The following is a 27257-nucleotide window of genomic DNA, read 5'->3' as shown; positions in this document are numbered from 1 at the left end:
CCTAGGAAGCAGGGCGGGATGTAACATCTTTCAGTTATCCGGCTCTTCTGGTATGGAACCAACTTCCAGTACCGTCCGGGGGGCAGACTCTTCAGCAATTTTCAAGACCAGGCTTAAAACCTTCCTGCACAGTTTATAGTTAAAAAGTTAAAGGTCACTTAATCCTTAGCTATGCTTCTATAGGCCTAGACTGTTGGGGGAAGGACTGAGCACCTTTCTCTCTCTCTCTCCATCTCTCCCTACCCCTTGCATGCACTGACATACCACTAACCATGATTCCTCAAAGTCCCTTTTTCTCCCAGTTCCTCTCCCCTCTCTCCCTGTCCTCATCCAGCACGTGGTGAATCATTGGTACCGCATGTTCCTGCAACGCCTGCTGCTCCCACATCCTCATGAATTCCATACAGCATAATTTCTATGAACTTAATGTAGCATCATATGTTCCTGCTTGCACCTGTATTGACTATACCCTCCTTCTGCTCTCATCTCTCCCTACTCTACCCAACTTTGCTCCCACGTTTCTCTCTCCTTCTCTCTCTCTCTCCCTCTCTCTACTCAATCAGTTGAGGCAGATGGCCGCGCCTGGCTCTGTCTGAGGATGCTGCCTCTTAAAGGAAGTTTTCCCTTGCCACTGTTGCCAAGTGCTTGCTCTTGGGGGGATCTGTTGGGTCTCTTTAAATAATTTTAATAGTTTAATAATTATTTTATTTGATTTAAAAAAATGATTTGGTTAAACATTTAAAATTAAAGATTATTAAAATTAAATTAAAGAAAAAAAAAAAGCACCATTAAAAAAAAATAAATAAATCGCATTTCCAGGGAACATGGTGTTTTGGTAAAGTTATATGTAATGGTAATTATATGTAATGTAATGGTTATGGATCATCGTCTGAAAAATACATAACCACATGCTTAAGCACAGAGGACAGAATGATTCTAAAAAGTTCAGCATGTAAATTATTCATTCATCTTCTACTGCTTATCCGTTTCAGGGTTGCGGCAGGTGCCGGAGCCAGTCCTAGCTCACTCTGGGCCAGGGCGGGGTACACCCTGGACAGGTCACCAGTCTATCGCAGGGCCAATGCACAGTGACAGACAAAGTCGAACAGCCATTCACATGCAGACCTACGGATAAGCAAGCACACAGTGGAGTGGGGCAAGGCAAATAGGCCCCATGCCCACCCAGCACCCCCCTACTTTACATTCACCGCCAATCACACACACCTCGGACCCCACCCACCATCCCCCAGAGGAGCCCCACTGGCTGAAGAGATTCACCCGGGAGCCCCCTTGGTGCCCTGGCAGGCGAATCCAGGCAAAGTGCCCGAAGGGGGAAGAACCGCAGGGGCAAAGAGCCATGGTGCCCCCTACGCACACGTGCCAAGGAGACCGCGGGAAGAGGAAATCCCGCAATCACCAGGAGGAGCCCACAACCCTCTCGACAAAGGAAAGAGGAAGCGGCCAGAGCTGGACCAATACGGGACCCCAAGTATTCTCTGTCCTATTCATTTGGCCTGTATCTTCTGTATCTTACATTCACCCATCAGATCTCAGACCCTACCCTTCTAGCCTCCAGTCTGCATGGAAACCCCCCCTTGCATGCGCCGATAAGAACCATCCTTCTTAAAAAACATAGTTTCACCCAGTTCTAAGCATTTATACTGCATTTACTAACCATGTTCTGCCAAAGTCTCTGTCTCTCCCAGATCCTCTCCTCTTTCTCCATGTCGTCATCCTGCAGGTGGTGACTCATCGCCATCCCATGTTCCTGCAACACCTGCTGGTCCCATATTTCATGAATTCTGTACTACAGCTCAACTTCATGCAGCAACATGTTCCTGCCTACACCTCTCCCACTCTCAACACAACCGGTCGAGGCAGATGGCCGCCGGCCACTGGAGTCTGGTTCTGCTCGAGGTTTCTGCCTCTTAAAGGAAGTTTTTCCTTGCCACTGTTGCCAAGTGCTTGCTCACCGGGGGATCTGTTGGGTCTCTTTCCTCTTGGCTTTTTTCTGTCCCGTTGCCTGCTCCACACTCTTGACTGAGCAAGACTACACCCTGGACCCTCACCAAGAGCTGTGCTGTTCAGCACAGCATTTCAACCTGGGATCCCTGTTTTTTCTGCCCATGTCTGCAATCTACGTTATGGCCTCACTTAATTTAACTTCATCCATACACCATTATTGAACTCGACAATAGCACCAGAACATCAGATTTTACATTGATGCGCCAATATTTACAGTGGAGGTTCAATATGGTCAGTGGTGCAGGAAAAGCTGTGCAGCTCAGATTATGAATATATAATGCAATGATTAACACCCTGCAAACATGCTCAGGTATCCTTGCAACTTAAACTGGTTTACAGGAATTAGGGTTTAAAGGTTTGCATTGGTTGTACCGGTTATCTCATTTCATCTCATTGACATTACTGATTTTGTCCTGTGTGGTTTATTTCTATATTTTCCCTCCCTTTTTCTCCCTTCTCCTGTGCCATTGTTTAGTGATTGTTTTTGAGTGTCTCCTCCAACCACCATTCTCTTATTTCCCATGGTATGTTAATCAGGTATTTTTGTCATGTGTGTGCGTGAGAAGGGCCAGGTTGGCTTACAGACGGCCTCTGTAATAGCAGGTGTTGCAACAACAAAGTAGAACAGCTTGCTTTCCTTTACTCAACTTTAGCTTTGCCCTCTGGAGGCCAACATTAAGACAGCAAATGCAAACACACACATAAACACGCAGACACACACCAGAGTCCACGCACATGGCATCACGTAAACATACAGACATCCTCATTATTTCACTATCACACTGTCTCTTCCTTATTTCTCTTTGTAGTATGTTTTCATTCTCTTTTATCTCTTTAGTTCCTTCTTTTCATCTAATATTTTCTTTATATCTGTCTTCAGTTAATTTTTTTAGGAACATATGTGTTACGTTATGTTTTTTCCCCCTGTTTCTATATAGTACAATCAAGATGCCACAAGCAATGTCATGTAACTGAATTTTAATTATTCTATATGATGTTAATTATTAAGTGTTTTATTTCATAACAATTCAAATATATTTATTTGAATACTGTAAAGCTTTCTTGTTTTTATTTATGTACATACATACATACATACACTGAAAACTACTGTAAAAATTCCAAAACAAGCTGAAAATGTTTCTAAATATAAATATAGTGTATAGTGTCAAATATACTTGCACCAGTTGCAGGTTTATTTTGCATTGTACCGCTTTTCCGTTTCAGGGTTGTGGGGTGTCCTGGAGCCAACACCCTGGATAGGTTGCCAGTCCATCTGTTTATATATTATATTTTTTATTTTTATTTTTATTTTTTTTAAGATGGAGAAATGTGAATATATATCGTGATAATGAATTAAGATTTTGGGCCTAGCAGAGAATCACAGGCAGTGATTTTACAAGCAGGAGATTAACCATTCAAATCCCAAAACCCACAGGTAACCAGGGGAGGGCCTGATGTGGCTGCTCCTCTGAAAACATGTTAAAAGCCTGGCAGCAGTGTTTAGTGTCAGCAGAGATCGTGGGATGTTGAATAAATTATGCTGCAATAGTCCAAAGGTGATCATCACATGGATGAGACATTTGTACACATGCAGATGACAGGACTTTCAGTCACCTGAAAAGACAACAGGGATTGGTGTGTTTTACTATTATTAGATAAAGCCCATGACTAGAAGAGATTAATGCTAATACTAAAATCAGTGTTATAATTTTTTTTGGTCCATCATCTAATATCTCCTTTCTACAATGGTAAGTTTTGTGCTGTCTGCATAGAGAAAAATGTCAATATGTCTACATATGAGGAGGGTGCATCTTCGAGAGAGATCATTTAGACAGTTTTCTGATCAAATCAAATCAAATTTCTTTATACAGTACCCAAATCAAACTTATTTCAAAGCACGGAACATATAGAGCTGGTCGAGGCTAAACTCTTTACACATTTTTAACTCCTTATTAGACTATTTGGCTGATAAAGATGCAGTGGTCCACTGTTTCAAATGCTGATCTAAGACTGCATATGAAAGTAAACATAGAATCCAGGGCCTTGTACCACAATACAGGATTAATAAACCCAGGAAATGTTCCATTTATCCAGCTTCATTAACCTAACATCCTCACTCGTATTTGCCAGTGCTACGAAACTGGTTATCAACTCAGTAAGTCAACCAGGTTTTACTTGTCAGGTTTCAGCACTTGAATGTAAAAGTGGTGGAGCTATCAGCAGCTGACTAATAGGAAACATGTCTCCAAACAAGTCTCCAGCAGAGTATCTTACTTCATTAAGGAAAATATTCTAGCAAGTTTGAGGAATGTAAAAACCTAAAAAAGGCGGAAACAAATCTGCTTTTACACACTTTAATGGACTGCAGCTTCTAAACAATGGAAGGGAAAAAATTAGGACAGTGTAATTATGTAAACTATGTACTATCTAATATGTAATGTAGAAGCTTTTGATATCTGTCTGGCCCATCATGTAGGCACGTATCTCTGATTTCTCTTCAATGAACAGCGTAGATCATGGGGTCCACATTATATATAGATGAATTTGTCACATGGGTTAATGATAATCTGTCCTCTGATCACCATCAGTGTGATTGTGTACTGCTGCGCATCACTGCTGCAATTTCAGATACCTGATCTTTATTAGTACATACATTGATGAACAGGCCACGAATATGAAAAATAAAGGCAACCCTGAAGTGATTTAAACCTGCATTCAAGCTTATGACCATCAGGGGGTAACTCCACAGGTTGTAAAAAGAAGTCTGATTGTATTGCAGTCTATGGAAAAATTACCTTACTTATTAAAACATATTTCCAATGAGTTTGTGTACTCAGTCTTAAATTTCAAGTCTTCAATACAATGTGATGTTCACTTTTTAAATGAAAAAATAGACCATAAAGCAGGGGATGTATTAGGGCATGGCTCCTGTGTGACTTACAGACTGTATCACCCAATCAGGATAGAGTACAGAGCAGGTCAGATCTGCTCTCACTTCTCCTCAGCCCCACCTTCTCCTAAATATATGGTTTCTCAACATACAACAACAATAATGTGACATATCTAACAAACTGAACTCACAAACCAAAACTGTTCTACAATATAACAAAATATGAATGAACGGGGAAAGACAAAATCAACTGCTGTTAAATCAAAAGGCTTTTCAGAATATTTATTACATTTCATATCTGTGGATCATACACGTTTTTTTAACACAGACACAACATCCAGCATGTGTTACAAAGACTAATTAAACATTTGTGTCAGAAGCTCTAAATTGACTCTTTCTCCAGTGAAGTAGAATTTCCTCCACAGAGGTGAAGTTGTGGCCATTCTTAGAATCAATAGTCCGTTTATAAATATGTTATTGATAAAGGAGTTAAGCCGCATATATATTTCATGGCAATGGAAGGGAGTGTCTCCCTCAGGCCACAGGGCTTTACTCCGTATCATTCATTTATAATTAATCTGTCCCACTTGGGACTTGGTGAATTAAAATCCTGCAACAGACAAGAGCGTGTTCTATTCCTATTATGTAGCAGCTCACGAACTTGGGAGGTCCTTTTCATCTTTGCTATTAAAGGAAGAAGAAGAAAGAAGGGAGACTGTAAAAGAGGAGGGAGAGAAATTTCAAAAGCAGCTTACCATATATACTGTAACTGTTTTCCAATAACTTCATTTAATTAACACATTTAATTTGTAACCTGTAAATGTGTATGTACAAATAGACCAGTAATGTTAGTATTAAGAAAATATATATGATTTCACATTAAATGGTACTATAGCTGCAGAACACAGAAACTATATTAATCTATTTATATTTTATGTTAATATTTTATTTATTTTATTTATATTATTTACTATTACATGTATATGGTTTTTGTCCATGCTTCATAATACAGTTTAAAGAACACAAGTATGAACATTAGATGTTGTGTTTTAGTCTTAACCACATACAGTATTTAATGAACAATGACAAAAATGATATAAATATCAATATGTAGGTTAGAATTCAAGAGTTGGCTGTCCAAAGTGAAATCTATGTGTAATAAAATGAATGAATGATTAAATTAATTGCTGCATTATATTTGGATGTTCAAATATAAGGGATGAATAATGTAGTATTATAAACTTTTTAACCTGATAAAACCAGCTCCAATAACAAGCACACAAAATACAGAATGATGGCCAGTTTAACATGAGCATCACAATTAATTATATTTTTATAAGATAATTGCTGTTGCAACTTATTTTATTGTGAATTTTTTATGCTTTATTTATATTTATAGAAGGAACTTCAGAAATACTAGTGCTGATACCGTTTTCAGCTGATTTGATCACTTACTATGAAATATATCAAACATCATGTGAATGTTGTAAATGTGAAATTAAATGAAAAGGAAGCTGTACAGTCCTTAGCATAAGACACGCCACACGCCAAAATTTGTGTAATGCTTTCACCTCATCCCTTTATTTATCCATTTATATTTGTTAGATATGTATGTAAGTGTGTTCTGCCTTTTTAAAACATACAGAGAAGAGACTCAGTCACTCTCAGTCACTGGTCAGGACATAGTTTGCTGCCATCACCTGCCTGATTCTTTGTGTTCTCCAAAAATATGAAGTTCTGAGCAGAATTCAAGTTTTCTTTAATATAACAGTGATTACTCATCAAGATATTTTTGTTGGGGAGTCCCTCATCTCTTGGCTAGATCTGCGGAAAATCATCTTTTGAAACCTCTAGGTGGTCCAAATTTTATCTCCTAACTCAGGTGATATGGCATTTAGATAAAATGACATGTTTCGAGCGGTAACACACAGAGAAACACAGATTGGTTCAAGCCTTCCATTGTGCTTGGTTAATCAGGGGTGGACTGACTTTGCTGTCACTTTCCCCGAAAAACAAAAGACTTTCTCTGGATGTGAGGGAGCTATATCAGTGCAGCATCTCCCCAGCAGTACCAGGGCAGCTAGGCAGGTGAGAAGAAAAGCCTGATCACTGCTGGATGGCTGCAGGCATGGAGAAAGACATTGCTGACAAATGCATTAATTACTTTATCAACTTCATTTCCCAATTAACCTTACATGCCACCTTCCAGGTAAGCCAGCTGGGGCTGCACCGGCTACTCCTCATCAACTGAGAAAAAAAAAAAAAAAAGTCAGAGAAAAGATGAGTTGAGGAAATGTGAAGAATGTTAATTACAATAGTTTCATCTGCTCTTTAAAAAAGCAAAAGAAAGAAAGAAATACCAGATAACAGTCATTATTGAGTTTCCACGAATCACAGTTGTGATTACCAAACAAAATATGTAGTTTGATGTGTGGTTTCACTCACACAGTGATTAGCATTTTCAGATCATCCGCAATATGGCCGTGTCAGCAATTGACCAGTCTTTCCTTTCTCCATCCACTTGATTCCTTGACCACACAGTTTCATCGCTAGCTCTTTTTTTCATCACCTCAGAGACAAAACCAGGAGAGAAGTCCAATTAAGACAAATGTGATTAGGGCTTCAATGGGTGACCAAGAAGAATTACCAGGGCTTTGTCATTAGTCAACATTGAGAGTGGGAGCTCAGTCTTTTCAAGTTACTGTATTACCAAACAGATGCTAATAATGCACAGGTTCTTTTTAGCTCATACATTTTTGATAATAGATATTTTAGTTATGAAGTTTTATTATTTTGATCCCAAGGGAAAAATGAATACAATTATATAAATATATACTTTTTTAAGGATATTTTAATAATAATGAAAAAAAAAAGCATTTCTGTCTTCTTATGTCTTTATTGTGGTTGGAGTGAGGAGGAGAGAGAAAAGAATGGGGAATGAAATGTGTGTGTGTGGTATAAGTATGAGAAAATATAAGTATATAATACAAGATTATATAAAACTTGAGAGTAAAGAAAAAAGTACAAAGAAATAGATCATATTTAAATTTCAATAATATAGGAGAGCAAAACCATACAAATATTTAAAATCCACCAAACAAAATAATTTTTGGGTTATATTTAAATATAATTACAATAAAAAAAGTTAAAATGCATGGCTTTTTTATGGTTGGTCTGGTAAATATTTGCACTGAGTGTGATCAGCTGTAGCGGCTGTTCCTTTTCCCTGTCTGTCTTTGCAGCAGGACTGCAAAGACACAGGACACTCCAGCAACATTTATGCAATAATTTTTCTTTTTTCAACAGACAGCAGACATAGCTCTCTCGCATTTTCCAACAAAGCGACTTGTAATACCAACAATTACAGGTTAGCGTGAAGACAAACTCTTTGTCCCTGTTGATACCTTAAGCATGAAATGAAGGCAGACTTCTACTCTAGATACATTCAGACCTTCATCGACATAACACTGAAGTCAGTTGTCTTTTTCTTTTGCCTTTGAGTGTCTGCGTCTGCCAGGATGACTGTGGAGGCAGGAGATGAAAGGTTAATACAAGCATGTGGATCTACTATTAAAACCCTCCAAACAAACACACATGCATCTGTACGTGCACATGCATCCCCTCATTAAAACTATGACTGGGAAATCTGGGAGTGAAGTGTTAATCAGATATTTAATTACCATCCCCATCACGCATTGTTGTAGTTGAGTGTTCAGAAGCTCTGGGGGGGGCGGGCAAATACAAAGCAGCTGTGTCTGGTACTGGAACTACGTTTGAGGAATGGCATGGATTGAAACTGGGGTTACAATTTAGAGAGAGAGACTTACTGCTAGGACTGGAATTCAGACCGGCACTGGGATTAGAGGTGAACATAAAACAGATCCATGAACAGGGACTGAAGCGAGATGACACCCTGGATTGGATTTACGTTTACTCACGTGGCAGATGCTTTTATACAAGGAACTCATACATCTGATGAGAAGAAACGGGCAGGAATTTAATGTTGGACCAGAGTAAAACCCAGAGAGTTCAGAAAACCGAGATTTGACATAACTGCTGCATGCAGGACAGTCCCTGAACAGTGGATCACACCTGAAGCTACACCGCAAATTGTGAGACTGTTTATGGGACTAGCTTCAGAGATAAGACAAGAAAAGAGGCTACACTCAGGATTGGCTGAATCTGTAACTGTAGACTGAAATTAGATGAGATCAGGGAAAAGAGGGTGGGGAGGCAGAGGGATGAGACAACATCAATTTATCCTCCGATAAACACTTAGAAATCAAAAATTCACTTGAACAGATGTGCAGACTGATGCATGATACATGAACTCACAGGCATTGCAGCTGTGTCACTTCATTTAGGCAGATGATATAACAGGTAGAGAAAAGCACACCAAGTTTGTTCTCCTGTTGCACTATATACTTCAATATAGGTTAATAGATTATGATATAACATATTGTACAAATCATGGTTTGACATATTGGTATTTGCAAGGTTGATAGAAAGAAATCACATGTGAACATGTGTAAGAGAAGAACAAGAAAAAAGTTTGATATGTCCTGTGACCCAACCCAGGATAAGCGGATACAGAGGTCATCAAGTCATCAAACCCCATCTTAAAAAGCCAAAGACCCATATCGAACCTTCCCGTCATTTTTAAAATCATTGAAAAAGCAGTAGCAAACCAATTACATGACCATCTGCATAGGAACAGTTTGCTTGAAGAGTTTCAGTCAGGATTTAGAGCCCAACATAGCACAGAAGCAGTGCTGGTTAAAGTCTCCAATCATATTCTACTGGCTTCAGACAATGGATCAGCCTCAATACCTCTCCTCTTAGATTTCAGTGCTGCATTCGACACCATAGATCATAATATTTTACTACAGAGACTGGAACATGAAATTGGAATTAAAGGAACTGCACTAAGGTGGTTCAAATCCTACTTATCAGGTAGACATCAGTTTGTTCATGTTAACAATAGCTCCTCCTTACGCACTATAACCAATTATGGAGTCCTACAGGACTCGGTACTTGGACCAATCCTGTTCACTCTATATCTGCTTCATTTAGGTAACATTATCAGGCAACACAGCATCAATTTTCACTGTTATGTAGATGACACTCAGCTGTACTTATCAATGAAGCCAAATGAAGTCAGACTGCAGACATGCCAATGATAATAAATGTAACGTTTCACTATAGACGTTTGAAAAATCCAGCTCCCTGTGCAGGTGAACACCCAAATAAGTGTTAACCACATTGCTGTCTTTCCCTTGAAGGCTGACCATTTCCTTCGTTTTGGAAGAATATGTGATTTTAGTTTTCTCTGAAAGGGAAATGAGTTCCAACATAACAGTTCTGAGCCTCAAAAATGTGTTGTTCACCTGTCAAACATTCATGTGCAGGATTGAATAAACCAAACTGGAAAATTTGATGAATTCTCTGTTGTTGCATCATCTGCTCTGTAGAGTCTCAACAACTAAGGAATCTGTATGTGGATAAGTGACTCTTACAGCTTCAGTTTTAATGAGGACAGTACTTACTAATTCACCAAAACATTTCATAGTCTAATCACTGCTGTATTATAACACATGGATTAGACTCAACGGGGACAGGAGGAAGCTGGTCCTTTGCCAGCAGAATATTGAGCACCTTATTTGTTACACAAAACAAGCCCCCACCCATGCCCTGTCATTTTGGAGGACTTATGAGCTTATTTTCTATCTATGATTTCCCTCAGATGTGGACAAAGTGTGATTCCCAAACTGTATTTTAGGAGAAAAGAACACCCCCACCCCCCACCAATTGCATTTTTCAGCAGGTGGAGGAAAAAGTGCCATGTTTGAGAATCCAAATGTCCTCTTCACAGTTGTTCCTCTCTGTTTGCTTTTCCTCCTCTTCGTTCTGCTTTTCTTGTGGACTGCCTATCCTGCCACCTCTTAGCTTCTTTTCCTTCTCTCTCTTTTTTTGATGTGTTTGCCTTCACGGCTTCTGAGCACTCCATTATTCCATCTGGCCACAACAGAAAAGCCAGCGCTGTGAGAAATAACATTTCCATAAGTACAAATTAAGCCCAACCTTCTCACATATGCACAGACATACAGACGGACACAAGCTGCATCCCCCTATATATTGACTGACAAGGGTGCTAATGGGGATAAAGGGGAGTTTTTTGTTGGCTCTGGCTCTGAGTATGTAAGTTGTCAAGGCTGTTAAATCTACATAAACATCTATGACCTCGGAAATTAATAATACAATAACACAGACTACATATTATTATTAATTCATCTTCTACTATTTTTCCATTTCCAGGTCTCAGGGTTGTTCCCAGCTCACACCCTGACACAGACAAAGACAAACACAGACAATTTAGAATCACGGTGATCTCCAGACAGAAGGGCCCCAGGCTGGGAACTGAACCGGCAACCTTTTACTTGTGGGGCAACAGTGCTAATCACTATGCTGCCATGCCGCCCATTGTTTTTGTTATTATTATGGTTGTTGTTGTTATTATTATTATCTTCAAAATTGGGGTTAGGGTTAGCTTTCATACCTGTGCTCCCGTTCCATCAGTAATTTCTTTGGTGAATGATAGCGTCCTCCACTCACAGCATGCTTCCAAAATAAAAAATGTTAGCAGTTCATTTGGTTTGAAGGAAAAGGAACAGTGAGCAGAGAGACATAAAGTGACAATTAAAGCAATCCATCCTGGCCTCTGGATTGATGAAGCCACCCCTTCCTCGTCCTCCTCCTTGCGTGTTTGATATTAAAAAAAATATGTAATTCATTTCCATCGGGGTTGTTAGACCCATTTTTGTCACATGGACCTTAAGTCTGCTGTCTTTCCGTTCACCTGGAGGTATGTTCAGAACCCTCAAACAGTGCAATGATTCTAATAAAGATGTGTATATAGTATTGCTGTGTCTTTTCTTCTGTCTATCTGTCGGTGTCATTCGTGACACAAACAACTCTCCATTTTGTCTAGGTGAACTGGGATCATTCAATCAATGCCTGTTTGTAAGCAAGTCTTAGACAGCTAACTGGATTGTGATATATTGAGATATTCCACCTAGTGTGTGAACAGTCGATACTGCCATTCCTGAGCAGCCACACAATTAAAGCCAAGCCTAATACTGCAAGGTGACATTGCAATATCATATTTGTGTATAGGTGCGTGTTCTTTTTTTGCCTGCATAAGTTCTGTGACTGAAGCCAAATGCTTCCATATTTCTCTGTCTCTGCTTTTCCTTTACACAAAAACACACACACACATGTTTCTTGTTATACAAAATGATGGTCCTACACTCAGCTGAAAATCAGTGGAAATACAGAGGGGGGTGAAATACGGGGGTAGGTGAAAGCACACTGTATGTGTAGAATGTGATGACTCTTCAAATCTGCTGATGCATCTTCAGAAGTGCCTTTTAACCCTAAAGGATTTCATTCTTCCCATCTGTTTGGCCACTTTAAATCCTTGTGTTCCCGCACTTTAGCCCAGGAGTCTAGCTTGAACAAAGTAATGTCAATATTAGGTTATTATCATTACTTTGCCAGCTCCAAAATCTTTTAATTGACTTTATTGACTAACCCTAACCCTAACCTTCATGCAGTGTATTTGATATGTCACTGTGACAGACTTAAATACACAACTTACACAAAGTTGGCCATGTTATGACATGACATGTAAGTCTTAACCCCTGAACCCTCAGTAGTCAGAACCTCCTGGAGCGTTAGTGTTGCAGGATCTTTTGTTAAAAAAAGAGAGGGGGAAGTAAACTCATAAAGCAGCGGTTCAAAATAGACAAAAGTATGAACTGGTAAGCAACCTCAATGGGTGAGTCACCCAGCACCTATGACTGATCTAATATGGCACATTTCAGGCCTGGAAGTGCTTTTTTAGTGAACACCCCGTTTTTTTTTTTTTTTTAACTCATCTAGTTTCTACAAAAAAAAAAAAAAAAAATGAATTGGAGGAGTCAGCTCAATGGAACCTGATAGCTAACTGATCATTAGTTTCAGATTTCATTAGAGTAACCAACCACTGTGGCTCAATGTAGCTAGAACTTCAATAGAGGGTTGTCCTGAGGGCAGAGCCAGAGGTAAGCTTCTGTTTAAAGTAGCCTTCATATTATTTGAGAAGAAGAAGACGGATGCAATCAGTATATCTCATAGCAACTTGAAAAGTGTGAATTTTTCTGTTTGCGAGGTTCACAGTTTGGCAAATTAGTTGTGCTCATGGAGTCCAACAAGAGTCCAATCAAGCTCGATTAAATCTCTCTAGAGTCCCCTCTTAGCCTGATAAAACCGACTTCTGTTTTTATGCAGCCTGGATATGGAATGAGTTGCAAACCACCTTAAATTTTACAACCACTCTGATAAAATCAAGTACAAAAGAATAATGTTGCTGCTTGACAAAATGTTCTCTGTAATCTCAGGTGTGTTGTGTTCTGGATGTTGTACGTTTGTCCTATATGCTTTGCTTCTTTACCAGTGTCACCCTTTTTCAGAATGTATTGTATGAGTATGTCAAATTTAGTTTTATGTGAAACAGCCGCCCCCCCCAAAAAAAAAAAAAAAAAATGAATAAGTAAAAGCAAAAATAAAAATAAAACAAAATTTTAAATATGTGAAAAAGCGGAAATCAAGGTTTTCCTTTTTTCTTTTCTTTTTTTTTTTTTTTTTTAAGAACTTTATCCAAGAAGTCAGCAGTTGTGTCATCTTAACCCTGAGAGACTGGTCCTCGGACTAAGATACTGGCCCTGACAGGGTGGCCCTCAAACTTAGTGCCATGCCTTGTCAGTTTCCCTTGTATTCTCAGTCGTTTGTTTGTTTCCCCCTTTCTGTTTTCTGTTTCTTTCTTGTTTGCTTCTCTAGAGCTGGGGCAGCAGGAGCCTGCTCTGTCAGCTGTGTCACCTGCTGTTCATCACACACCTACATCTGATCAAGCCATCAAGTCATCCTTCTTCCCTGCGCTATATAAACCAGCTCAGTCTTTCATCCTTGCCAGATTGCGCTGGGTGGACTGTTTTCCACTTGTGACTTCAGCATGGCCTTGCAGCACTCCTGTTTGAATATTGTTGCACTTACCACTTACCACAACTTAAAGGGTGGCCTTCAGACTTAGAAACTGGCCTTCAAATTGAGAGACTGGCCTATAGACTAAAAAACTGTCCCTGAAGCTTAGAAGATTTCCCTCAGACTTAGAGATGGGCCTTTAGATTTAGAAGCTGGCCCTCAGGCTGAGAAGCTTTCCTTCAGACTTAGAGATGGGCCTTTAGATTTAGAAGCTGGCCCTTGGGCTTAGAAACTGGCCCTCAGGCTTAGAAGCTTTCCCTCAGACTTAGAGATAGGTCTTCAGTAGTCCACCCAGTGCAAAACAAAACCACCTCCCTAGTGCTTTAGCTGTGCAGTGCTGGCACAGGTCTCAAACTGCTTGCAGAGATGTTTGCCTGTCAGTGGCAACTTTACAGTTGACCTCTGCATGTTCAATCAGAGAAGATCAGAAGATGGAAGCAGACAATTATGATCAATTCAATTATGAGGCCATGAGGCAGAAGGGGGTGTAACATAGAAACAAACATTGTATGAGAGCTAGCCTGAAGCAGCTTCATGTGAGCAAAATGTTTTTGTTCATCAATGTGCTTGTGAGTGTTTATGTGTGTATGTGTAACAAGCAGCCCTGCTGAAAATGAGGAACAAAAAAGCCTTGAGAGGCCAGGGGGAAATCTTGGGCCCATGTGAGCCCTCTTGTGGCTAGGGCCCAGCTGTGATGTACTGGGCAACTGCCAGCTAGAGGACAGATCTGTCCCCAGCCACACAAGCGCATGAACACACACACACACAAATATGAGGCTGACACAATGTTAAAATGGTATTCACATATAGGCTAACATGTGTGCCCATGTGTCTCACACACAGAGATCATTTTCAGTGATATAACTGTTTGTTTGTTTCACAGGGGTATATCCTCTTTGAGCGTGATGGAGGGCAGTTGTGGTCTGAGGAAAATCCTCTCAGTGCGTCTCTCTGTAGGAGAAAAATCTAATCAAATGAAATCCTTTGTTTCCCTCAAACAACAAACCCAAGAGCCATATTCAACAATCACTCACTCCAATGGCTCACACAATTGCCAAAGCGATAACATCCCAGTGGAAAAAAAGAGTGAGACTACATAAAATATTTCCCTATGATATGAGATGACAGGATGGAAACATCAGACGGAGACGGGTGTGTAGGTCTCTTAAAATTTTACCCCATTTTATTATCATTTCAGCTTAAGTCATCATAGGTTTTTTTCCCTGTCTTAATTGTGAGATATTTTCATGTAAAAATTGAATCGTGACACTGGGATTGTGTATGGAGTTGGAGGATGCAGAGGTTGAGAGCTTCAGGTCAACTTTGAATGTTGACACTTAATTCGAAAACATCAAATGTTTTCAAATTAAATTCTGTGACGCAGCCCAAATCATTACAATAACTGAAGCCCTTAGATGTCCATGTTTTCACATACATGTGTCTTTTCAGGTATGTACAGTTTAGTGATGTAGCTGGAGTTGAGTTCACTGGAATGTGCTGGTTTCAGTGACATAATTGTAACACTGCCTCTCTTCTGTTGTGTCTATTAGTGCCTGTCTTCCACAGTCTTGCTCTGATTTACATGGAGCTGTCACACACTCTCACACACAAATCTTCTCTTGCCATGACCCAGTGACATTTAATGTGCTGTATAAAGACAAATAATGAAAATAAATAAAAATTGAGGGACAAGAAGTCCAGAACAATGCTACCACATCTCTCTCACTTTGTGTCGTTGTCTCTCAGTCACATACAAATATGTTCTCACTCATATTCAGTCCAGTTAAAATATTTACATGTCTCTATTTCTTTTGATAACTGAAATAGAAACACCTGAGAACCCCTCACTCTGAATATTTGATGAAACCATTGCAAAGCAACCGGGTTACAGAATATTAGCCCTCTAGTTAATATTCGTGTCATTTTCATTAATGGTAGCATTTGGCATAATTGTATACTCTTATTTGTTAACATGCTTGCTGGATAAACCACTCTAAAGCTTACAATTTGTATCACACGTCAGCATTGAAGCAAGTAATGTACAAAAGTATTAGATTATCATAAAAATATGTGAACAGTGCCAAGTTTATATGTTTCTGTGCCCCTGGTCACTAAGATCCCAATTTCCCATGATAATGTGAAGAAAACTAAAATAATTGCTAGTGAGCCATCAAAGAACACCCAGAGAAAGACAAAAACATGAATGCTACAAAATAAAAATAGCCATTTTTTTTCCTAAATAATGCGAAAGAGAATTTCTACAGAACCACCACTGCGGAAGTCCAAAAACATAAAACACAAAAGTTAAAGTGGCATGTTGGTCATCATCAGCCATTTTTAAAACAGAAAAACAAAACTCACAATCTCAAAGTTTGAGACAGACAAGGTTAAAAACTGAGATTTTTTTTTTTTTCAATCCATTGTTCTCCAAAATTAAATAAGCAAGAAATGACAATAAATGCTACTACAGAATTAGAATCAGAAATACTTTATTAATCCTCAAATGAAATCCTGCTCTAGGTTAGAATTAGAAATGGAAATATTACAAGAACATGTACACAAAATCAACAACTTTTCTCCAAAATAATGAAAACACTTAAACAGACAGGTATCATGAGGTAAGTGTGGAAGCTTAGGCCAGCAGGTCATCATTACAAGCTGCTGTGAGCTGCAAGAGAAGAAAAGTCAAACTGAACATGGTTAGCACCACCACCACTGAACTGGCAACCACGTTGGCTTTTCTGACAGGCAGTAAAAAAATCATCACCACACACTGCTGCAGTACCAGATGACAGGTTAGTCAGCCAGGTATGATCCTTGTGTCCTTGCTGCTTTGGGCCCTTCAGGGGTCAGTTTGTAATAGGGCTATGGCTTTGAATTCAACTATGATCATGGTGGAAACATCTAATCTTTGAGCTTGAAATTTGGTCTCAAGCTTTCCATGCAGTCACACCTCATCTATTTTTGTCAACACTTTGCAGCTTTTTTATTTGTTTCACTTTCAATAAAACTAGAAGCAAACCGATGCATGGACATGCAATTTACACACTAATTTGCCAACCCAATAGTGGGTTATATCTCACCCCTAAAGCTGAATTAAAACCAAATCTGTGCATTCCCAAAACAATAAATAATTTTTGTTCCTAGTGGTGCTGATGGGGCTTCTGATTGCTGACAGAGTGTCATAGTTTAGCTTCAACTTTATTTACCACTAGATGACTGTCAGGGTTCCATTCACACCAACAGTGGACACCATCCAAATGTGATAATGATGTTGCCAAGAGCCTCAAAGAACAACAGGGATGGACAGAGAATTTGCCACATCCCTCGGTTCTTGTTCTCTTTGTAAAGTGCCAGGCCTGTTTGCAAGGATTATAGATCTTGCTCTGTGTGTGTGTGTGTGTGTGTGTGTGTGTGAGTTTATCTGTGTGTGTTTCTGAATGGAGTCATGACTGAGAACTCAGCTTATGGCAGAGAGTCTGATTAGCAAAGAGAAAAATAGCTGAGTGGCCTTCGGTGTCTGTAGGGGTAGATGGCTTGACCCCACTTTGCCTTTATGGCATCAAGGCTGAAAGGGGACAATGGCATGCACAAATACAAACACACACAAGAAGAACTTGTTTGTGACTCTGTGTGTATCTGTGTATGTGTGTATGCCTTCCCTTTTAGAACATATCTCCCAGTTGTCGCATGAGACAAGCGCTCCCTGTCACCAAGGATGAAATATTTATAATGAGAGCAATGAGGGGTGGTCCTGAATTATTTAACATGAAGGGAGGGAGGGGGACAAGATGACACTAAACAATCTCCACAGTGTGGCATTGCTCTTCGCACAAACACACACATACAGATACACTCAAACACTTTGCTCATGTTCCCACTGGAGCAAGTGGACAGCGCTCACAACCTCCAGGTTGTGCAGACAGCAGCAACAAAACCATATGTTTCATCCAGCATGAGTATATGTGTGTGTGTGTGCGTGTGTGTGCGCGTTGCATGTCTAGGTTAACTGGTGAATGCGAGCGTGATTGGTTGTTTGTCTCTGTTTGTCTGTGTGTTGTTCCTGTGATGGACTGGCGACCTGTCCAGGGTGTACCCCGCCCTTCGCCCAATGTGAGCTGGGATTGGCTCCAGCAGCCCCGCGAACCAGAAATGGATAAAGCGGTTGAAGATGAATGAATGGATGAATTAATTAATTGAAAAGTCATTATTTACAAGTGAAATTGAAAAAGGTTCAGTAAATTGCATATACATACTATTGGGGTATCCAGCATTTCTTTGCTATTACAGTTATTATTAAATTATGTCATTTTTGCTTAATGTCCCTTTTAGAGTCACAAGGCTTTTCCATTTTAGTTCATACTTGTGTTTGTGTTTTTCCTCATGAACTTGTCACTGTAATCAAGTCCTAGTTAATGATATATGTTGAACAATTTGGACTTTATTTAGCAGAAAAGGCACAGTAACTTGTTAAAAAGGAAAAAAAAAAGCAGACATTGAATTTTTCCACATTTTCTAGAAAAAAACACTCTTAAACATAATAACAAAAAAGAGTTCAATACAGAAAGTTGTACACATGCGTTCTCCTTGTTCTAGAGCAGATTTGAAGTTTCAGTCCTCTAATGCTGTAAATATCTTATTGCCCATGTCTTTTTGTCTTTATTCAGTCACTGCAATAAACTCAGACCAATTTTTCCTCACTCTGACATCATAAAAATACAGCATTGATCCCAGAATTTGGCTGTAAAAGCAGTTCACTTAGCAAAGATGGAGGATGAGAAATGGTGAATAAACACAAAAACTAAAGTAGCAAAGCTCCAACAAAATACCAAAAAAGAAAGAATGTTAAATGAGTTCTTGCTTTGAAAGAATTGTCCAGCTGCCTTCCTTGAGAACTGTTGAAAAATGTTGTTGGCGGTCATTGAATTTTATAAAATCACATCGTTATCACATATATCCAAGTAATTTCTGAATCAAATTATTTAATATTACAAACAATATGTAGCATTTCAGCCCAGCAAATTTCAACAGATCAGTGTGTTGCCTTTGTGAGAACAATATTTTCTTCTTCAGAACTCAATTTATTTGTTGTATAGAAACCAAAACACATGAATGAACAAGATATTCATTTATCTTCTATGGCTTACCGTTTCTGGGTTGCAGTGGGTTGCTGCAGCCTATCTCAGCTCACATTGGCCAAGGGCAGGGTACACCCTGGACAGGTTGAACAACAACCAACAACCAGTCACACTAACACTCAGACTTACAGGCAATTTAGTCACCTATTAATCTAGACATGCAAGTCTTATGATGGTGGGAGGAAACCAGTACCTGTGATTAGTAAATAATCACATTCGTAAATAAACTCCAAACTCCAGTGTTTTGTCCCACTTCAACCATCTCTTGTTGCTGGAAATGTCTCAAATTTCACCATTGAAATGCCATTTTCTTTTGACTTCATGTTGCAGAGATCCTTTTATAGGAAGTATGAAATGGGAGCAGACTGTAAACCAATTTAGACATTGTCTTTTTGTCAGAAAAACCAAGATGGCTCAGAAGGCAAATCAGAGTGAGACATTGATTTAATTCAATATATAAAGAAGACTAGTTTGTTTACATTTTTTTAAATAGTTGTCGATATACAAGAATTAACTGGAGGATTTTCTTCCCTGTCCTCCCTCTGTGGTTGCACCCAACACAACTACCAGCCACAGATGGACGTTGCACTCGCCCTCCTCACGTTTTCTCACGTTAAATTGGTCTAGCTGAAGTGTACGCTTGGAGACGACTGGCGAGAGCTCTTTGGGGGATCCTGGACCAGTCGATGAGGCCACCCGGGACTGGTCAGGTTTAGCGGAGAGAGAGGGAGAGAATGAGTTGGGTGGCAAGAGAGTGTGTGTATAAGCGTGTGTGTGTACATCCTATTATCTGCGTCTCTTCAGCATTTTGCGAAGGAACCAGATGGGGTCCATTCACACCACTCTGAGTTCTGGAGGCTCCCTGCAGCCACTTCTTGTTATCTTTTGTCACCAATCAAGTGCCATTTTCTCCCTCCTCCACTCTTCCCCTTTCTCTCCTCATTCCTTTTTCTGTGTTCCCTCCCTCTCTCCAACTCCATTTGGGGCCACCAGCGGGCAGAGTTGACATTTGTAGTTCTACCTCAGTCAGTGCCTTTTTTCAATGCCTAATGTCTGAGGTTTTTTAGAGGGTCCGACTGAATTTTCCTGTATGTAAGCATAACCTGTTTAAATTTCATATGAATGTTACCTGACAGAGAACTTGATGTCCAAGAACTAAAGCCATTAAAGTGCCATGAGATTTCCCTGTATGACGTGTGGACTTCATATGTAACGACAGAGAGTACAGAGATCCTGCAGGACTGCACTGTGAAATGAGGTCAGTGCTGAACTCCGTCATCTCTGAAGCTGCAATTGTCTCTTCTTCCGCCCATCACAGACTTCGGTCAAGAGCCTGATACCGTACTATCTCAAGAGGTATTAACAAGAAATCTGATATGGATGCTTCTGATCTCCAGAAAGTATATCTCTTAGGAATTGACCATTCTCTGTCTGTTAAACAAGTTTAAATGTTGCCCTTGATCAACAATGCTCCACAACTAAATATATATTTTTTTTTTGACATTTCCTGTAGCATATGCTCTAACGTCCATGCTCCCCAGAGGAAAATATTCTTGTCCAGAACATTCCTCTATGGCAAAAATATTATCTCTGCCCACAAGCAGTATGTCCATATTACATTAATATATATTTCAATATTTTCTTGATTGTCAACTGCCTATACCAATGCTAAAACTAGTGTAGCAGGTGATTGCATGGTGTGTGTGTTACTGTTGCTGCTGTTGCTACCAGTTCCATTTGCCCACATAGAGTTTCAAGGATACAACATCCAATTTTCACATCATTTCAAAATTATTTGGATTTATTATTGACAGAAAATATGTTTCCTTGTGGGGCTTACTGTGTCCCTAGCAGAGGTCACAGAGGTGAATGGATAAGTGTACACAGGAAATGACACATTTGGTCTTAGACCTAGAATTAACACCTCCTTTTTAGTACCAAATAGGTATATATTCACCACCACCTGGCCCGAGCCATACTTTAGTTAGCATGTACCTATATTGAAATACTAAACCAAGATTGCACACTGACCTTCATGCTCCTGTAAGAAACCCTTGAGATGGCCTTTGGAGGACTTGAGCAGCAGCCTTTCTTCCTGCACCTGCAGGACAATTAAATCCTCTGCCTGAAAAGACATTGGCAATCATGTCTTGAACAATGGCTTTGGCAGCCAACTTTCAAAATGTCACTTTAGTGCTGAGCTACATTCTGCCTGGTTTGCTCATTGAATACTTGTTCTTGATTGAAAGCTTTTATAAAATGTCTTTCTTTTTAGAGCACATATATGTACCATGATAATGGATGGTTGACCATTAAAAACATAGAGGAACAATTAAGCAAGAGTAAAACTAAACCGTGACTGTGTTGTGCCTGTATTTAGGACTTTAATGTGCATTAAAGATTAGTTTTATTTATGAAAGGACCACATTCCTTCTGCTTTTACATTATTGTGTATGCATCCTGCTGTGACGGTATGAGTGTTTTTGTGATGAATGAAAGCCACAGAAGTGAAAAGAAATACCTTGACATCTGATCTAAAGAGAAGGGTGGCATTCACACATCTGTGTGAAGACAATGAGTGAGTATGACACTTTCCCTCTGCTGTATAAATACAGTCATATTGTAGTGTGTACAAGCAAGTGAGACGATGCCTGCTGTATGTGTATATAGACTGAATGTGGGTGTTTTGATTGACTCTACCAACTAATCAGAGCTCATTGTTTTACATGATAAGGAACAAAGTCTGAGTGATTGCTATGATTATGGTTAAACCAGAGGAGAAACAGAACCCATCGTGGCCATGCCTGCAGGAAGCGGACGATCATCAGTGGCATTAACATCATCACTAGCATCATCTTCTCCTTCCTCGCTTTCATAATAATCATCACCCCTACAAATGTCACGGCCATATCTTTTTAACCCCATCCACTGTCTTCACTATCATTGTGTTTCATCATTGTTGATCCCACCAGATCACAATGAAACCACAGAGGGCATTTAGAGGTGACCATACAGCTAATTATTCATTATTATTAATAATCTCAGTGCATAACCAGCAGTTTTCAATAAGAATTAACCAACCATGTGGGTTCAGCTGCTAAAGAATGCAGAGCACTCGGAAATATGGCTGAATCGAAAAGTCCCTTAAGTGCCCTGGACTATGGCCCCCGATCAGAAAGAAGAGGAAGGGAGGTTGAGGACTTATGCTGAGCACACACTTCACAAGCGGACAAAAATTGAGGTTTTGTTTTTCATCTTTGGCCATCAGAACCCTTTTACCACTCTGAAGATGGTTCTGCAGACCCCTGGATGGCAGGACAAGAGGGATGAGTCAGCCCTGGAGAACCTTGTGTTGCAGGCCTGGGCAGCATTCAGGCATTTGGGAGGAAAACCCAGTGAAATGACGGTACCCTGTGTGGCCTCCTTGAGCCTAGACTGAAGGGGTCCACAAGAAAGAGCCAAAACATATGAGGGAATAATAGTGGCTTTTGTAAAGACAGTGACATTATGGAGTTGGGATGGAGAGTCATGCTTGAGATTTGAGCCAAGGCAAAAGATACATCTAAATATATCGCTATTCTGGTTTTGAAGTAGGACAGACTGTAATCCATCTTTAAACTGCAGGCACGTTACAGAGTCCAAGGGGCATCACTAAATACTCATAAGGGCCAATTGATGGATTGGACTCATCAATAGCAGGAAATCAGACATTTCACGATGTCCATCTTTGAATGATAACTGGCAAGTTCTGGCGTACTGGGGCAGTCTGCTGTCTACCACTGGCACTAATTGACTCAGTCAAGCCTTCTATAGCTTATTCATGGTCTTCAGATAGCCAATAGCCCATGAGGCAGTGTCAGCCCCTGAACCTACTAAGACTTGGACATCCCTTTACTTGTACAGTGATTTGAAAGTGTTCAAAAATAGAGGAAAAACTAAAAACTAAAAACAAAATGCTGTTCCAATCTGACGTAGCCCAAGCCTTGGTGTGACCTGAGAAAAACAATAACTCATTCAATCATTCCACTTCTACTACTTTTTCCCACTCGCGGGGGTTGCTGGAGCCAGCTAAAATTGGGTGAGGGCGGGGTACACCCTGGACAGGTCGTCAATCCATCACAGTACAGACACACATAGAGACAGGCAGACAACAACCACTCACACTCACACTCAGACCTACAGGCAATTTAGAGTCACCAATTAACCCAAACATGCATGTCTTTGGACGGTGGGAGGAAACCGGAGTACCCAAAGGAAACCCATGCAGGCACGAGGAGAACACACTCCGCACAGAAATGCCCCAGGCCCGGGAAGTGAACCTGCTTCCAACTTGTTCTGGGGCAACAGCGCTAACCACTATGCCGCCATGCTGCATAATTCATGTTGTAATAACTATGTGTGAACGAGGTAGTTTAAGGAACAAAAATGCGAGGTGAGAACTGATAGTTGTGCTGCAGGATGCCTTCAACATTGACCCTGAACACAATCCCTTTATATAAACATGATTATCAGTAGGCCCCTCCTGCTTCATGTTTCTCCCACCTCCTGAAGAGGCTCCTCTTCGCATCAATGACATTGAAGAATCCTTTTTCCTTTATTTCTGATGATTTATCATTTTTGCTTGTCCCACATGTGGTTAGATTCCGACAACATCACTTTGATCAGGTAGAGTTTGCACACAGCTGTGAAAGGAATACTCTGCTAAGGAAAATAGCACAGAGTCTGTGTTCACTTCTAATCACTATTACTGACCATTTGGAGAAAATGACTTATTCTTTAGAGGTCTTCTCATTGGCAACACAAGAAGCAGTCTCCAAGAACAAATCCAGAAACGACATGGCACACTTAGAGATGAGCAAGTTGAGAAAAACGACACTGGAGACATTTAAATACTTGTGAGTTGATCTGTGAGGGCTGGATAGTTTTGAACAGCCATGCTTTTGTCAAAACAGATTAAAGGTCAGGGAACACTTTTCAAAAGGGTAAGAACATGAATGTGGCACATGCTGTATTGTGTTACAAATACATTAAGTGTGTGTTAAACTGGTTGATGCAAGGCTGGGCTAGTTGTGCTGGTCGGGTTTGTGCGTCCAAGCCTGGCATCCTGTTTATCCAGAGAGGTGTTAACCAAGTGAGAAAAGCGGCGCCCAATAAGATGACTGGCTCGCCTCCACCTCCTCTCACCAATGCCACACTCTCCTACATCTGATGTGTCAAAAAAAAAAAAAAAAAAGCGGCTAGAGCGGCTAGACAGGGTCACCAGGGAGTACAGGCAGACACTGAGGATTAACACAGCACTACTATTCATGTGTGTGTTAATGTGCGGATACCTTGATTCACTGCACTCAGTATGTTTGTGTGTGTGTCTTCTCATACTTTGCCCCTTCTGACCCCTGATTATTGCTTTGCCTGTTGGTTTAACCTGCTGAACTGTGTTTTATTAAATTAATGCGTCAAATAGTGTCTACAAAACCAAAAAGTTCCAGTTTGACAAATTAGGCATTTTTGGAATAAGCAGCAGGCTGTGGATTAGTTCACTCACAAATCAATGGGTGGGTGGCTCAACATTTTGACCCGTAGATAAGACTAGAAAGGATCTAAATTAATTTACACAGAATATTTCTTTTAAACTTAACATTTTTAGATGTTATATTTAGAATTCTAAATCTGAGGCCAATTCAAGTTAAAAGTTTGCTCTTATTTGAAAATTATTTGAAAAATGCTTTCAGCTTTTTCCCTATTTGGGATCACCAGAGCAAATCAGCTCTGTGACATGATTAATTGCACCAAAATGCTAATGCTAGATGCCCTTCCTGCTGCTACCCTCCCAATTTATCTGGGCTTGGGACCAGCAAATCTAGTTTACTTTGCATGCAGAGGCCATGGGCTGAAAACCTTAGCCACAAAGCTCTACAACTGAGCTATATCCCTGGGCAAAAATATTTCAACCCTCGTATTTTGACTTTAGTTTCAGAACCACTGAAGTGTTTTCCCTTTGATCAAATTTTTCAATTTAACAAATCTTTATGTTTTTATAAGAATGTAAGGATGAGCGCGATCAGAAACTATAAGTTCTGTATGTTCTATAACTATAAGTATAAAAGTGGGCACAGACTCCTGCACTCTAACAAATGATGATGACTCTACAAATTATTCCAATTGTAATCTAAAGGAAAATGGCATTGCTTCTCATTTCATTTCTTAGCTTAGTAAATATTTTCCAATTGATTCTCAGTCACTAGTTTCAAGTCTTCTTCAATTTAACAATGTTCTTTTTTAAATGATGGCCCCACTCAGAGGGAACTAGACCATAAAAAAGGAGATACATTCATTTTATTTAGTGTTAGAGTAAAAATTCTAAAAAAAAAGGAGGGAGAAGGGTGTAGATACCCAGACAAAGAGCAGCAAGATAGAGAAAGGCACAAGAAAGACATATGTCACACAACTGTGAAGAGAGATCTGATGTTGCTTTTATGTGTAGGTTTTAGTGCGGTTTGTGTTTTTGTGTTTAGTATAGTACCCAGCCCTGTATATCTGTACAGTGCCCTAGTAGTTATGCTATAGGTTTTGTATGATCCAGTGTTTTAACAATCAGGCTGTATAAGCCACAGTCTATTTATTTTTTCTAACTCTTACTCATGTCTGGCTTTCAGTCCTCCAGATTTATCCAATCATTCATTGTCTGAATAGCTAAAATTTACAAAGTCATGGAGGTCTGTAGTCAAACAGCAGACATTGGGTATAGGTGGGGTACACCCTTAGCCAGCAGTCTCATAGAGTTTACCTATAAATCACCATATGGAGTGAGCAGTTCCTGCTGTGAGGCAGCAAGGTTGACTACTAAACCACTGTGTCACCCTCTCCAAGTTAATGGTATTAATTGTGGTATGAAATCTGTGGAGTGGCCCTTTAATAGTCCAACTCCACAATTATCCTGTTTGCACTGTACTGTACATTCCTCCCTTCTCCCTCACTCCACTTCGCTGCTTGTCACTAGACACCAGCCTTTACCAAGGGCACAGTGGCAACGAGATCCACAGCCAACGCCCCTCAACCCCCCATCCCCTGCTCCACGGCCCGGAGCCCAGACAAGTGTTCAGGGGCAGAGTTGATCGATAAAGAGAAGCTGGGATATGCCATTACAGGTGAAGGCCATCCCCTTGTGCCATCCTATTCGCTACTCACCGCAGCTCTTTGCCCATTCAGCAATATCTGCACAGACTGGGGAGGGCGTAAAATGAGAAGGGTCACTTATAGTTTGAGGCGTTTTTTGAGGTCCTGGAAGGATTTAGGGATCATTGGTCTACCACACCCTGCCTTGACATTGTCTGTGGCTTGATTAAATGATATTGCATATAAAACTCATTAATCCTAAATTCCTCACAACCACACCCCAATCCACTGCCAACGCAGTTTCATTGTGTGAACCTGAAGTTTCTTGCTAGATTAAGAAAAAAAAATCTATCATCTTCAGGTCAAGGGAGGTGCACTTGTAAAGTCTGTTCATCTTTTTGTATGCTCTGCCCACTCAAACACCCTCCTTCCTTCTCCATTACCATGCCAAGGCTGAACACCAAAAATTCCCCTCTTTTTCTTAATACCCTTCGCACCTCAAACAAACGCAGGCTCTAGCGCTTGTCAAACGTCCCTGTGTCCTTTCAAGTTCTACTCAGAAAAGTGGTAATGATGGATGATGTGGGTGGCAATAGTTATTGCCATTAAGGCAAATAATAGCTCCTAATGCCAGCACTAATGGGCAAAAAATAGATTCTCCTTTTACTGAGAAGAAGGAGAGCAGTTAAGAGCACTTGTGTAGAGTCCCCATGTGGTAGAGAGCCCAGACTGACTGCTGCTGTTTTAAGGCTGAAGCATTGCTGTAAGCTGTGAAACAGACTGATTTGAGTATTTTCCTGATTTGCGATCAACAATGTTCATTAAGCCTTTAACAAGCAGTAATGGAGCTGGGACAAATAATAATTGTTAGATGTTCCTGACAATGTTGTTGAAACTCAGGAATGCTGTGTGCAAGGCACAGAAAGTGACAGGTCCTGAATGAAGGCTTGTCTTGTTAACTCATGAGAACCTGAAGAATGTCCGACATGTTTTCTGTCAAAGTAAGAAAACAT

At 40.1% G+C, this 27257-nt stretch overlaps 1 protein-coding gene across 1 annotated transcript in view; it reads left to right on the top strand.

The window, feature by feature from the left end:
• Positions 1 to 1174: 1174 nt before the first annotated feature.
• The window catches only part of LOC115036142 (proline-rich protein 2-like), a 54220-nt gene continuing 28137 nt past the window's right edge, over positions 1175 to 27257 (top strand). Inside the window, exon 1 of the mRNA XM_029494282.1 lies at positions 1175 to 1489. Coding sequence (XP_029350142.1) covers positions 1175 to 1489 — 315 coding nt within the window. The remainder of the gene's footprint in view (positions 1490 to 27257) is intronic.

This window comes from Echeneis naucrates, chromosome 22 (assembly GCF_900963305.1).
Source record: "Echeneis naucrates chromosome 22, fEcheNa1.1, whole genome shotgun sequence".
Lineage (NCBI taxonomy): Eukaryota > Metazoa > Chordata > Actinopteri > Carangiformes > Echeneidae > Echeneis > Echeneis naucrates.
The sequence above is the reverse complement of the archived record's forward strand: the minus strand, read 5'-3'. Positions and strand labels throughout refer to the sequence as shown.